Source organism: Lactuca virosa, chromosome 6 (assembly GCF_052849685.1).
Source record: "Lactuca virosa cultivar CGN04683 chromosome 6, Lactuca_virosa_CGN04683_v6, whole genome shotgun sequence".
In the NCBI taxonomy this organism is placed as follows: Eukaryota; Viridiplantae; Streptophyta; class Magnoliopsida; order Asterales; family Asteraceae; genus Lactuca; species Lactuca virosa.
The window spans coordinates 30,425,595-30,441,441 of record NC_136431.1 but is presented as its reverse complement, the minus strand read 5'-3'; the positions used below and the strand labels follow the sequence as shown (position 1 = coordinate 30,441,441).

Here is a 15,847-nt window from a genome sequence, read left to right as displayed (position 1 = left end):
TGTTGACCCAACACGTCGAGTTGTCCTTCAAGTCGCCGTGTTTCTCCATCAACGAAAAAGATCATGAAAAATCTTATCAACTCGCCAAGTTCACTAATGAACTCACCGAGTTAGCCTGAAATCCAACAACTTAATGCATTAAGCTATTTCCAACGAATCTAGGAGCTCAAACTCTCAGATCTCCTCCAAAATGATGTCTAGAAGGGTAAAGTTTCCAACTTTACCCTTAGGTACCACCAAAATGATGTCAAATCCGAAGCTTAGACTCATTAGAGTGATGGTTGACCAATTATGCCCTTAAACTCCAAAGACATAGTCCAAAAATACAGATCCGACATCCAAAGGCAGGAAAACCACGTAAAGTTTCCAACTTTACATCCATGCATGCTAAAAAGAATCCCTAGGGCTCAAGATGGGCTAATAAAGCAGTTATTGCATGAATGGGACCTAGATCCTAGTAAATCTTGCAACTTTAAGCCAAATGAGGCCATAAAATGGTCATGTCTAACATAACAACCCCTGGAACACTCAACTTCTTGGACAACCCAACCATGAGCCCAAAATCAAGATAAAACCCCAAAACAAAGAGGCAATAACAAAGCAAGGTATAAACTTGATACCTCCAAGAGACTACAACAAGTGGGGAGATTCTGGATCTAAGTCTTCCCTCCAAGCTATACACCTCCAAATTCAAAGCTTCTTTAAAAGAGTATAAAAAGATCAACACTCAAGGCCCTCCACAAGCTCACACACTCACAAAGGAAGATGATACACACTTTTAGGGATTCTGGACAGAGGAGGTTGGTAAGAAGGCAAACCAAGGGACTTAAGGCCTTTAAATAGGGTACAACACCTTAAAAATTAGGGTATCCTTCCCACCTGCCAACACGTCGAGTTGAGGCACCTCGACTCGCCGTGTTGGTTCATTAATCTTCGCGGCCAAATACGTCTCTACACGCCGTGTTGAAGCTTTCAACATGCCGAGTCCCATAGAAAATATAAACAATTTGGAGGAATAAGCTCATACCGGATCCTAGCATTACAAAAACTCCCCCACTTGAATCAGACTTCGTCGTCGAAATCCGCTGCCTCGAACAATCTTGCGTAATGCTCCCTCATCTCCTCCTCGGGCTCCCACGTCTATTCGGAGCTCTTCCGGTGCTGCCACTACACCTTTACTAGCTTCACTTCTTTATTCCGTTGGGCTTTTGTTTTTCTATCCAAAACTGTAATGGGCTTCTCCACATAGTTCAAGCTCCCATCCACCTGAATATCGTCCAAAGAAATGACATCGTCCTTATCAGCAACACACTTCCGAAGTTGAGACAGGTTAAAGGTGTTGTGGATCTGACTAAGCTCATCCGGTAGATCCAACTGATAAGCAACCATGTCAACTCGGGCAAAAATCCTAAATGTTCCAATGTATCGGGGCCCAGCTTACCCTTCTTCCGAAACCGAATGACACCCTTCCAAGGTGACACATTTAGAAACAAAAAGTCACCCACTTGGAACTCAAGATGTAATCGACGCCAGTCATCGTAGATCTTCTGGCGGCTCTGCACATCCCTCAGCCTGTCACACACGTGTTGAATCATCTCAGCGGTCTTAAGCACCACCTCGGTGCTTCCCATGACTCGATGCCCAACCTCACCCTAGCAAACTGGAGTTCTATTTGATTAGGTGTCTAAGCCCATAACTATAATTGGTATGTACTTGACCCGGTAGTAGCATGGTCCTTTTAGGTTGCCTTCACCATAACAACTTGACTGGATGAATTATGAGAAAAAGGTTGATAAATGATTTATTAATATATTATAAGAATAATATATTAATTCAGAAATCATATTATTTAATTAGTATTGATCAGAAATTAATTTGGAATTAAATTAGTGATCAAAAGAGACTGATTAAATGAACGGGGACTGATATTGTAATTAACGGTTAGTTGCAAGTTGGGTTGTGGACTCCTAATAGAAGGAGGTGGATGAATTATATGGAAGCCCATAGGAGAATTCGCCTATAGGGCGTTATGGAAGGATTCCATAGGTTGCTTAAGGCCTAAGATGAGAATTAGGGTTTCAGTCTAAAACCCTAGCAGCACAACTATATAAGGACCCCTTGGCATGAGGATTTCGACCACTTGATCCTTAAAGGAAACACTACCCGAAAATCCTAGCCTCCTTCACCTCTCTTATTCTTCCATTGCTACTAGGTGTTTGTGATTCCATTAAAGGTGCAACAATTTCGACACTAAGCTCTTGAAGGTCAAGATCAACAAGCTACAAGAAAATGTATTCTTCTAACTATGTTTATGTTAACACTTTCGAAAATTGTATGCTAGATTAGGGTTTATGCTTTGGATAATTATTTGCATGTATAACTTGAGAAAAACCTAGATCCAAAGCATTAGGGTTGCATGTCCACCATAGGAATGTTGTCGTGCTTAAAACCTATCAGTGGTATTAGAGCTTAGGGTGTTTTTCTGTTATATGATGTAATTGTATTGTTTTCAAAGCTTGAAAAATTTTCGATTTTGGTCTCTGACTGGTGGACTCGACAAGTCCTATGAAGGAACTCGACGAGTAGGACCAACTGGACGAGTCCATGCCCTGACTCGACGAGTTGGTTCGTCAGATGGCAAATTTTTTGGATTTTTGGCCTAAATTAGATTTGGATAATTACCATAAATTGTTTTAACTATTAAAATTTGATTTTTCTATTATGGTAATGATTATCCTCATCCAATTAAAAGATAATTGTCAAATTTTAAGATAATTACAAGATTATGTGATAAATTAGTTATTTGTAAAATTTGATTTGAATCTTCTTACCAAGATAAATGGATTAGGTTAAATTTCATGATATGGATAAAATTATATGATTAATTTAAATATTTTAAAATTTGATCTAGAAGGTTTTGAAAAGTTTCATAACTCGCCTTCAAGTTTTGGAATTTAAAATTTGATTAAAAGGTTTTAATTTTGAAATATTAAATTCTAAAACCCTAGTTTTTTTTAAAAGTTTAAAATACAACCCCTATACTATTTTAATATTAAAAGTTTAATACTTATATATATATATATATATATATATATATATATATATATATATATATATATATATATATATATATATATATATATAAAAGATGAGTCAGTCTTACCGTTAGTAGGCCTCATTCACGAAGCTGGTCTATAAGGGGTGTTTAAGGAAGCGGCCTGTAAAATGACCGCCATTAGGTATCCACTCTTACCCACCGCACTCTTGAGTAGTGGAGGGTTGTTAGCCGAACGGGTAGGATAGGATATTAATTCCTCATTAATAAGTATAATTAATATTAGAAAGTAACTAAATGTTTTACAAATTCCCAATCTTAGTTACTTTAGGAAAAATGTGAAAATGATGCGATTCCATGAAATTGTACTTTGCACCTTGTCAAGTCGTTAGTGGAGTGTGTGTGGTTAACCGACACATTAACTTTGACTAGCAAGGGTGGCGAAGGGTAGCTCGAGAATTATCATATATCAATGGAGCGTGTGTGGTTAACCGGCACATTGATTAGGTGGTAAATGAATCGAGAGTGCTAAGCAAATTTGCATGGTTATTCACACCTTGTTTGTGATCCTCGCTATCCCAGTCACAAACTTGAAGGGCATAATCAAGATTAAACATGCCCTTGAAAAGTTCAATGAATCTCAAAAGAATCTAGGAATTTCATTTCATTTAAAACCTAATTCTTCATTTCGTTTTTCATGGTGGAAATTGGTAAATCGTCATTTACCTACCTTAAAATATTTTACAATTGGATTACGACATCCCTCTTCCGAATTGTAAAATATTGTGTTGGGTCCTAGCCTTAATATTTCATTTGGGAGTTATATTAAGGAATCTTTATCTAATCTAAACTTTGTTCCTTTTCCTTTCAGATGTCTGGCTCAAACAATGCTTCTGGCTCAAACTCCAACCCCTCAAGCTCCTTTTCTCTTATGAACATTTGTGAGAGGGTCACTTTCGATGTGTCCAATTTCAATGATTGGATCCACAACATCCTCATGACCCTTCGATACGAGGAGAAATAATACGTCCTCAACGAAAAGCTCAAAGAGATAGACAAAACCAAAACTTTTGATGAAGAGGTAGCTGAGTATAGGGCTCAGGAAAAGGACGCGACAAAGGTGTCGTGTATAATGGTAACCACTATGACTCCTAAGCTCCAGCGGTTCTACGAGGACTACTGGACTTACGAGATGTACCAATATTTGATGGAAAAGTACCATCAAAGTGTGCGTCAAGAAAGGTACGAGATTGTCACTTCATTGATAACAACCAAGATGAAAGATGGAGAGTCCATCACGAGCCACTTGCAAAGGAAGCAAAGGTATGTGGATAGTCTGCTCAAGCTGAATGTCAACTTTGACGAAGAGTTAGCGATTGATATAATCCTACACTCTTTACCTCCTTGCTATAACCAGTTCAAGATGACTTATCATATGAACAAGGAGGAAGTCACCTTGAGCAAACTTCAAGGTCTGTTAAGAACTGCTGAAAGTGGACTCAAAGACAAAGCTGTCGCATCCACTCCTACTTATGCTGCCCCAGTCCTGGCAATTGGACATGGGAAGGGAAAAAAGACGAAAGCTCCCTCTAGGAATCACAAGGGAAAGTCTCATGATGGATCTTCTTCAAGTGGGTCCAAAGGAAAAGGTGGTTATGCTACCCCTTCATCTGATCCAAAAGAAACAGAGTGTTTCTATTGTCACGACAAAGGGCATTGGAAACGAAGCTGCCCTAAATACTTGCAGGAAATCAAGGATGGAAAGATAAAACCTTCCTTCACATGTATTTATACTATTTAATCTAATAAATCATGACATGTTAATTCTTGGGTCCTTGATATAGGATGTGGTTTTCACATTTGTTCTGATTTGCAGGGGCTAAGAAGAAGTAGGGATGTGGAGCATTGGAAGATGAACCTGATAATGGGGAATATGAAATCTTCGCCTGTCACCAAGATCGGGATTTATTCTTTAGTGCTTAGTAGTGGGTTAGGTTTAGAATTGATTGATTGTTTCTATTCGTCGGAAATGACGAGGAATATTATTTCTTTTCATGGTTTGTACAGACAAGGTTTTAGATTTTCGTTTAATAATGAAATTGGTTCTATAAATGCTTTCTATAATGGTACTTTATATTTTGAAGCATTGCCTTGTAATGGTGTATATGAAACTATGATGGTTGTAGACAACTTAGGAAATAATGTGTTGCATATCGATTCGTCTAATGGTTTAGACCAGGCATGCTTGTGGCATTGTCGTCTTGGACATGTTAACAAGAAGCGCATAGCCTAGCTTCAAAAGGATGGATTCTTGGAGTCATTTGACCTAAAGTCGGATGACATGTGCGAATATTGTTTACTTGGAAAGATGACTAAATCACCTTTCACTGGTACTTGTGAAAGAGGTGAAGGTTTGTTCGATATCATACACACAGATGTGTGTGGGTCCCTTCAGATCCGCCACAAGGGATGTTAACCGCTTCTATGTGACTTTTACCGATGATTATGGAAGATATGGATATATCTACTTAATCAAGCACAAGTCGGAAACCTTTGAAAAGTTCAAAGAGTTTAAGCAAGAAGTGGAGAATCAATTGGGAAGGAAGATAAAGATGCTCAAATCCGATAGGGGTGGTGAGTATCTTAGTATCGAATTTCGCGACTATCTTAAGGAATGTGGAATTGTTTCACAATTGACGCCACCTAGGACATCACAACTTAATGGTGTGGCTGAGAGGCGCAATCGAACCTTGTTGGACATGGTTCATTCGATGATGAGTCGAGCTTCGTTACCTATCTTATTCTGGGGGTATGCCTTAGAGAATGCCGCCCATATCCTTAATCTAGTCACAACTAAGAAGGTTGCCAAAACACCTCACGAGATGTGGACATGGAAAGTTCCCTCGTTGGTACATATCAATGTTTGGGGTTGCGAGCCTTTCATAAGATGAGAGACTCTCGACAAGCTCGAACCTCGTAGTGAGCGATGTATTTTCATCGGCTACCCACAAAATTTTTTTGGATATATTTTCAACAGACCTAGTGACAACGTGGCCTTCGTAGTAAGGAGAGGGGTTTTCCACGAAAGAGAAATCATATGCCAAGAGGACAGTGGGAGGCAAATTGATCTTGAAGAGCTTCAAGAGTCTAGCGATGAAGGAACCTCTAACACTAGCGCTCAACCTGAGGAAGAGATTCATGTTGAACCAGTTGACGAGTCCTTACCTCTAAGACGTTCCAGTAGAGTTAGTGTTCCACATGTGTTGTATGGTTTCCATATAATAGCTAAAGGTGATATGTTTATCAGTGATAGTACACTAATAAATTTGGATGAACTTAACAACTACAAGGAAGCCATGGCAGGGCCAGAGTCTGCTAAATGGAAGGAGGCAATGGACAGCGAGATCCAGTCCATGTATGACAATCAAGTTTGGAACTTCGTTGACAATGTGTCAGGTCGTAAGACGGTCGGGTGCAAGTGGATCTTCAAGAAAAAGACCGACATGGATGGGAAGGTGCATACGTTCAAGGCACGACTGGTTGCGAAGGGCTTTACTCAAACCCCAGGGGTTGACTATGATGAGACCTTTTCACCAGTGGCCAAGATCAAGTCTATAAGGGTTATGCTGGTCATCACTGCGTTTCATGATTATGAAATATGGAAAATGGACGTCAAAACTGCTTTCCTTAACGGGAAAACAGACTGAAGATGTTTACATGTGTCAGCTAGAGGGTTTTGTAGATGCGAAGTACCCGAATAGAGTATGCAAGCTTGAGAAATCCATTTATGGGTTAAAACAAGCGTCTCGCAGATGAAATCTTTGTTTCGATGAGAAAGTCAAAGAGTTTGGATTTTCAAGAAGCGAGGATGAGTCCTGTGTGCATGTCAAGGCTAGTGGGAGTATAGTTAGCTTTCTAGTTTTGTATGTTGATGACATACTGCTCATAGGAAACGACATCACAACTTTGCAGGAGGTTAAGAACTGGCTTGGAAAGTGTTTCGCTATGAAGGATCTAGGTGAAGCTGCTTATATTCTAGGGATAAGAATATTGAGAGATAGAAGTAGGAGACTAATAGGACTTAGTCAAAGTACTTACTTGGACAAGGTGCTGAAACATTTTAGAATGGAGAATTCTAAGAAAGGGGAACTGCCAATCCAAAGCAATACCAAGCTGAGTAAGACTCAGAGCCCGAGTACCGAAGCCGAGATAGCAGAAATGAGTCGAGTGCCATATGCTTCCGCCATTGGCTCGATCATGTACGCTATGACATGTACTCGTCCTGATGTGGCTTTCGCATTGAGCATGGTCAGTCGATATCAAGGGAACTCGGGCAGAGCTCATTGGATAGCAGTTAAGAACATTCTTATGTACCTGCAAAGGACTAAGGATTGGGTCCTTACACTTGGTGGGAGTGATGACTTGAGAGTGACAGGGTATAGTGACGCCAACTTTCAGACCGATAGAGATAACTTCCACTCTCAGTCGGGCTGGGTATTTACCCTAAATGGAGGAGCGATTACTTGGAAATGTTCCAAGCAGGAGACTGTGGCTGATTCAACGTGCGAATCAGTGTACATTGCAGCAAACGAAGCGTCGAAGGATGAAATATGGTTGAAGAACTTCATTGGAGACCTCAGAGTTGTACCATCCATAAAGGAGCCTATGGAGACTTTCTGTGATAATGAAGGAGCGGTTGCCTTTACCAAGGAACCGAGGGATCATGGTAGATCCAGACACATCGAAAGAAAATACCCCTTCATCATACATCGGGTAGAAGAGGGACACCTCGTAGTCAAGAGGGTATTATCAGAGGAGAACCCAACAGATCCTCTCACAAAGGGTCTGAGCAGGGTTAAACACTTACATCATGCTAGGAGCATTGGTCTGAAGGATGATATTAGTTTTAGTGATTAGATAAATGTATAGAAACTTGTAATAGATAAATGTGATTGACATTTGATGATTAAGTAATGGAGATTTATTTATGAGTAAAGTTTACTATCTTGTGTCAATTGTTTACTGTTGTTTCACTTTTGCATGTTTTACTTCCAGAATAATTAGATTTTTCAAATTATCCACACTCGATCATACTTTGGGAGTAAGTTATGAGGTTAGACTGTCATGAATTGGTTTGTAGATTGTCTAAGTGTTTAGACATAGCAAAAGTTTGTTGCAACGTTCATGAGTACTTCTGAAATAATATTTAGGTATTGGATTAAACCCATGCTCATGTGAATCACTTCATGGAATTTATCACGAGTGATTGTGACATGATAATATCGTATAATCTTTAAACCGAGATATATGAGTTGTTGTTTGCAAGTTGGTTGTGCACTGATAATGCGTAAACGCATCAGTAACTTGATGTTATAAAATGTGTTGTTGTATACAATTTGATGAGTAAATAGTACAATCATATAAGTCAAAGTTTATCTGTTCCTTTTATCCTAAGAGGGTAAAAGCGATATCTTAGGCCCCTCGATGATTTTGTGTTGACTTATGTGTCGGGCCCGGTTAGGACTGAATTGATGTGTTCAATTAAGTTCTACGTCAAACAAATCGGAAGTCGGGAAACAAACTGTTGGACATAAAGAATGATTATGTTCCATGTCTTTTTCCAGATGATATCTTGCAGAACGGAGGATTATATGATCCCTTATCTAAAGAACGCGTCATTGACTAGGTCAGAGTTCGACAAAGGCTTGTGAGAGCTATGATTGCTAATCGGATTTTGAAGTGATACTTGCAGTTATAGTTATTATAATTATCCAAGTGGGAAACTGTTAGATTAGGTGTCTAAGCCCATAACTATAATTGGTATGTACTTGACCCGATAGTAGCATGGTCCTTTCGGGTTGCCTTCACCATAGCAACTTCACTGGTTGAATTACGAGAAAGAGGTTGATAAATGATTTATTAATATATTATAAGAATAATATATTAATTGAGAAATCATATTATTTAATTATTATTGATCATAAATTAATTTGGAATTAATTTGGTGATCAAAAGACACTGATTAATTGAACGGGGACTGATATTGCAATTAACTGTTAGTTGCAAGTTGGGTTGTGGACTCCTAATAGAAGGAGGTGGACGAATTCTATGGGAAACCCATAGGAGAATTCGTCCATAGGGCCTTCTGGAAGGATTCCATAGGTTCCTGCCTATAACCGAAGATCAATCTTGGAAAACCAAGATGCACCCTGCAGCTGATCGAACAAATCATCAATCCTCGGAAGCGGATAACGGTTCTTCACCCTCAGCTTGTTCATCTCCTGATAATCAATACACATCCAAAGTGATCCATCCTTCTTTTTCACGAACAGGATTGGTGCTCCCCATGGGGAATTGCTCGGACGAATGAATCCCCGGTCTAGCAGCTCCTGAAGCTGCGTAGAAAACTCCTACATCTCAGCCGGAGCTAGATGATATGGCGCCTTGGCTATCGGAGCCGCACCAGGAACTAAATCGATACGAGACTCTACTTGCCTCTCGGGAGGCACCCCAGGCAATTCCTTTGGAAATACATCTAGAAAATCCCACAAAATCGGTACCCTGCTCATATCTGGCGTGGCCTCTACCCTCGTATTCGAAACATAATCCAAAAACCCAGAACAACCCTGCTTAAGGAGTCTCCTAGACCTCACATCCGAACAAAGAGCTACTCATGCGAGGCTCTCTCTCCATGAATAACCAGTTCTCCCCCACTTGGGGTTCGAAATCTCACCAACTGATGCTCGCAATCTATCATGGCTCCATGGGGCCCCAACCAATCCATTTCGATGATCACCTACAATCCACACAAAGGAATCAAAACTACTAGAAAACAACCCTTTAATGACGCGCAAACAATGACACACGCTGATAGAGGACACGTATTTGTGCGTGCCCTAAAAAATAATGTCAGTTTTGCAAAATATGAAGGATAGAGGACATGCATTTGTGCGTACCCTAAAATTAGTGTCAGAAAAGAAAAAAAATGAAAATGTGGAGGGCGCCTTTCATAAAATGTGTGTCATCTAAATTTGTCGCTTTATAATTTTTTTAATGAAACACGCGTTTTAAGCGGGGAAATGAAATACCCCAAATTTTTTAAGTCCCCTCCCTTCGTCTTCCTCCCTCCGTAAATAACTTGTACTGATTCTCTTCTAAAATCTCCGGAAACCCTACCATTTCTCTTTATTGACCCTCCATCATCTCACGTTCATCTTCAAAAACAACTTCATCGGAAAAATGCAACCTGTAATGGCTGTGAAGAAGACCAATTGGTTCGACTTCTCCCCTAAAACCTGGTACAACTTCTCCTCAATTCGACTTCACTCTTCAATCTTCACGCGATTGACTGGTTTTTCACTCTTAAACCCCAAACCCTACATTGATTTTACAGACAGAGAAACATATAAGTGTTGTCGGCTACTGTGCTCCATTATTACCACACGGTGTTCTGGATTTGTTAGGGCTCGTTTCATCTGTTCATTGCCTCCCTACCACAAGAGATTTTATAGTTCTTCCCAAATATACCCCCTTCATTCATCTTTTCTATCAACATCGTATGCCACCAACGTTCCCTTAAAGGTGACTTCATTTTTTATTTTTGATAATGTGAGCCCTAATTTGTATCTTGCTTTAACTTTTCTATCAACATCGTATGGTTTGATTAGTATAAGTGTTTTCTCTAATTTGGTAGATTTGCAGTTGCAGACCAACTGTTTGTTTAAATGCCTGCACACCACTTTAGTGAAAAAGGAAGTGCATAGCACAGACATCTGGTAGCTCATATTATTGACTATTTATATGTGTGTAGTAGGATTATGAATATTCTTCCAATCAATATCACGTTCATACTGGTGGTTTCAATTCAAGGAGCTTATGAAGATTCTGTTGTAGATCATTTGGTGATGGAACTTTGTGCTGAAGTTGAGTTCTTTGATAGGATTACCACAAAAGGGCACCGTTCAGAAAGAAAAGAAACTGATCTTTATAAAAAAATTTGTTGGTTTGACTGAAGCTTGTCATTCTTTGGGAGTAACACATCGTGATCTTAGACCTGAAAACTTTATTTTTTTTGATATACATGAAGATTCGCCTCTTAAAATCATATATTTTGGACTATCAGTTTTCTTTAAACTAGGTACCTGGAACATTACAGATGAAGAAGATGTCCCATGTGGCCCACATTGTTATCTCCAGGTAATTGTTATTTCTCCCCATTTTTTTAACATTACATAGGTATTAGAGTATGAAAAATCGTCTAGAGTATGAAAAAAATAATGTTTTTAAGTAATTTATTACAAACAATAATCCTACTGAAAGTTTTTCATTGGATAATATGCAAAACACGAGTTTCTTGACTCATTTAGACTTCCACAGACCCTCTGTTTTGTGAATTACAGAAAAAGAAATATGATATTTATTTTTCCAAAAGTCAAAAAGGCTAAATTGGAAAATGTATGAAGCTTTAATAGGTTGTTATATCCGAAAAGTTTGACATGGAAGGAAAGGAACATGGGCCTTTGAATTGGGAAATGAGGATGAAGATTGCTTTAGGATCTGCAAAAGTATTAGCATATTTGCATGAGGACCATGAGTATTCTTATTTTGTTGCTTTATTTAATCATATGATTAACATTATGCATCTTGGCTCTAGTGATTTACTCATATGGATGTCATTTTTTTTACTGTAGGTAATTAAAAAGATCATGAAGTTGGATACAGCTGATCAGTTTAACAGACCTGCAGATCCAGTCAAACTTGCAATTCCTATAAGCATTTCTTTTTATTTCTTTCTACAAATATTTTCTTCTGTTGTGCATTATTGAATATTATATTCTTATAGTGATTTGGGTGGATTTTGAACCAGGATTATCTAGATGTGATCGATACACCAATGGATTTTGGTACAATATGTAGCAATTTTGAAATGTCCTAAAGTACATGAATTTAACAGATGTGTTAGTAGATGTAGAATGCATTTGGTATAATGGTGTCAAATATAATGACAAAGGTGATTACATTTTGGAGCTCATGAAGCACATGAAGCCGCCCTTCATGAAGCACCAGAAAGCAGCCGAATTACAAACCGGACAATCACCCTACTATTGGTAAGGGCACATATTGTTATCATTAACTTTTTGGTTTTATGAAATCATGACACCATTTTCAATTTAAGATTTCACTTTTCTGAGGAATAGAGTCATCTATCTAGAAAGAAAACGACCACCCACTGTCCCCACCTACCAATAATGTCAGCCTCCCACCTCAAAACGAGGCTGGCATTATTGGTAGGTGGGGACAGTGGGTGGTCGTTTTCTTTCTAGATATATGACTCTATTCCTCAGACTACATACATGTTTTTATAAGGTCTGGCCCAAATCTTGCTATTAGAGCTCAGTTTATTACACCACAATTTGAGATGAGAACTTAAATTCACTATATTCAGCGTTTACCCATAATTATTGAGAGTGGTATTTATTGTACATTGTTCTTCAATCTGATCTGCAACATGGGCGAGATCTAACTGGGAAGCTTGATACCCAAATCAGTAAATACTGTAAATGCAAATCACTTTAGTAGTGGGAAGGAAAGAACAATCATTTGGACTAGTAGTAAACGTCTTTTATAATAGCCTTTAATGGATTTATCTTACCTTGTTCGTTGCCCTGTCTCGTACCCTAAACGGAAAACTAACAAGGTGATTTTCACATATTTTATCCCTCAATGACGATAGAGTAGTAGTTTAACTCAAATTTCGTGGTTATTAATCTGAGTAGAGTCTGTTGTTCATATAATTAAAGCTCGCTGTTGATGATTTCATTGTTTTTAAGACTTAATCAGCTAAATTAATCATGGATGTTTCAGGACCAAATTCCAAGATTAACTGAAACGGAAACATCGCCATTTACACAGTTCATAATGTGGTCATTGAGTGGATCCAGATATTCTGGTTTGGTATGCATGGCCTTATCGTCTTCTGTCTATTGTATCATGACTATTCTTTCTAATTTGTTCTCTGGTTAGTAATTTACTTTTATGTATTGCTAGAAAAGTGAAATGCATATTTGATTTCGTACATATTAGAATTCCGTATCCATGAATCATGATAACATCATTCATGTGGTTAAGAAGAACCTCACAGCCATTATTTGGACCTGTAAATGTCAGGAGTCTATTTGTTTCAAGAGCTGTTACTGGCTCTATTTCTTTGATAACTTTCATCTACTGGTAATAACTTTCGTCATTGTTCATCATAGTGCAAAAGATGTCACATATCTAAATGACACTTCTCTTTTACAACATTCAGAGATTACCATTGTCTCAAGCCATGCTCTTGAGCTTTACAATTCCATTAATGGCTTCAATATCTGTAGGATTCATTCTTCATGAGAATTTTAAAATTGAAGAAATAGCAGGTAAAGTAACAATTACATAATGAAAAAACACAAAACCTGATTGTGAATAACTGACATCTTCTCTCTCAGGAATTGCTTCAAGTTTCTTTGGTGTAATCTTCATCATCAGTTCAATGGTCAGCGTGCAAGGTACAGAAGTGAGTTAATAAATCCTTTTGGATCTTTTATTGTTATGAAACTATGAAAGATCAAAAAGACATTTATACCCTTTTACATAACTTATATCTCTACGATCTTGTGTAGGGAGGTCAACAAGTAGATGAAGTACATTATTTTTATGTGTTTTTGATTGGTTTATTATCATCATTGACTGGTGGAATGAGCTACTGTTTTATAAGGGCTGGAGCTAAACAGTCTGATCAACCTGTGTAAATACTAAAATAAGCAATCAACTTTCAACATATTTATCTAAACAAATTTTCTATTTTCTATTTTTATTTTTTTATTTCAGGGTCACTATATTTTCCTTTGGTTTAGTCTCTACTCCTGCTGCAACAATATGCATGATCACATTTGAAGTAAGATATTCATTTTATAAAAAAATTATATGATTTTGATATTTTCTAAAGGGCAATTACCAGAAAAAAAACCATTATATTTCTAAATGCAACTTATATCTTTAATTGTTTTTTTCTTGCAGGATTTTGTGTTGCCTAGCTTCTATTCTTTCCTTCTTATGATTATACTTGCCATACTGGCGTTTGTTGCTGAGGTGGAATTTTGATTAAATTATGTTTTTTCATTGATTTTATTTTTGCCTTCAAATTTTATATCTGAAAATATGACTTAATCAGGTTATCTGACATCTATTATGTTATGTTAATCAAGTTATCTGTAATCAATTAATCATGTTAGATGTTTTACACTCTAAATCTGTAGTTGTGCACAATCCGCTTGATTATCTAATTCTATTGACTTGTGTAGTGATGTATTGTAGTCTACTAATCTATTATGATATAATCTTATTTTACAGAATGGGTTCTACCCTTTGATGCCTTTAACAACACTCCTTGTTTGTTGCCTTCATGGATATCACAAGCATCTACTCACCAAGTAAGTTACCTTTTTACCCTTTGACTTTGTTGGTCAAGGTAGTTGACTAATTTCTATGTTGCTTTTTTTGTTGGTTTAAAGAAGGGGTAGGGAAGGGGACCAGGGGAACTCCTTTAAATTCTCTTTGTTTGCAAATAAAAAGTTTGGAAGTTGGAAGTATCGGAGAGTTTTTATCAGCTGCTTTGCAGCCTCCAGAGCCATTAGCTGTAAGTGTTAACTATTCTTGATGACTTGAATCTTAATGAATGATTCAAATTGCTAAATGATAGAACTTTAATTTGTTCTAAGTCCAAAATGCTGTGAATCTTACACATCTTGGTTAGTTCATATTAATATATTTATAAAAGTTTATTTCCTAAGATTATCTTTTCTTATTTTTTTAAAATATAGGTAAATATATGGCAATACTTCCATTGGATCCGAAATTAGGGAAAATGCTGATAATGGGTGCTTTTTTTCCGTTGCTTTGATCCTATTCTTACAATTGTTGCTGGACTTAGTGTCAGGGATTTTTTTCTTTTGCCTCAAGAGAAGAAAGACGTGAGTAATCCAACTACTTTCACACAAGGGCATTTTGGTCTTTTCCTGATATCTTTTGTATGTCTATTTCAGCAAGCTAGTACAGCAAAATCAAGATTTTCTGCAAAGGATTACATTGATCATATGGCACTTGTGCGTGCATATGAAGGATGGAAAGAAGTTGAAAGAGAAGGATCTGCTTATGAATATTGCTGGAGGAATTTCCTTTCTGCTCAAACACTTCAAGCTATACATTCTTTAAGGAATCAGTTTATCCATATTTTGAAAGATGCTCAATTACGTGAGACTAAATCAGGGATTAACAACAGACTGAGTCATAATCAATCATTAGTTAGAGCCATTATATGCTCAGGCCTTTTTCCTGGCATTGCATCTGTAGTGGTATGTGTGCTTAATGCTTATTTATTTAATTTACAATTTACAATACAATTGATAGATAGATGAATCCATATGTTACTCAGTTTTGTTCTTTTTTATTTTTAATATGTGCAGCATAGGGAGACATCAATGTCCTTTAAAACTATGGATGATGGTCAAGTCTTACTCTATGCAATAAGTATTAAAGAAATAGCAATGCACTTTTATTCATTCGTTTCATATTTTTTTCATAGAATGATTGGCTCCTATTTGTTTTTTGATATTTATACGCAATTTTTTTCTTAGGTCGGTGGTGGCGAAGTTCAATACCATGGTGAGGTTGCAAGGCTTAAAGTTGCCATGAAGATTGTCATAGGATAAATTACTCACGGGTTCCTTTTAATGTTGTACATGTTTTGCTTTTCTG

The 15,847-nt window shown here is 37.5% G+C and overlaps 1 protein-coding gene across 1 annotated transcript; it reads left to right on the top strand.

The window, feature by feature from the left end:
* The first annotated feature begins 10,872 nt into the window (after positions 1 to 10,872).
* LOC145121412 (uncharacterized) lies at positions 10,873 to 12,166 on the top strand. Its single transcript, XM_079057162.1, has 6 exons — positions 10,873 to 11,053; positions 11,142 to 11,251; positions 11,527 to 11,619; positions 11,746 to 11,805; positions 11,922 to 11,958; positions 12,009 to 12,166. The coding sequence occupies exons 1-6, from the start codon at positions 10,873 to 10,875 to the stop codon at positions 12,164 to 12,166; spliced, it is 639 nt and encodes a 212-aa protein (XP_078913288.1).
* Positions 12,167 to 15,847: the final 3,681 nt, after the last annotated feature.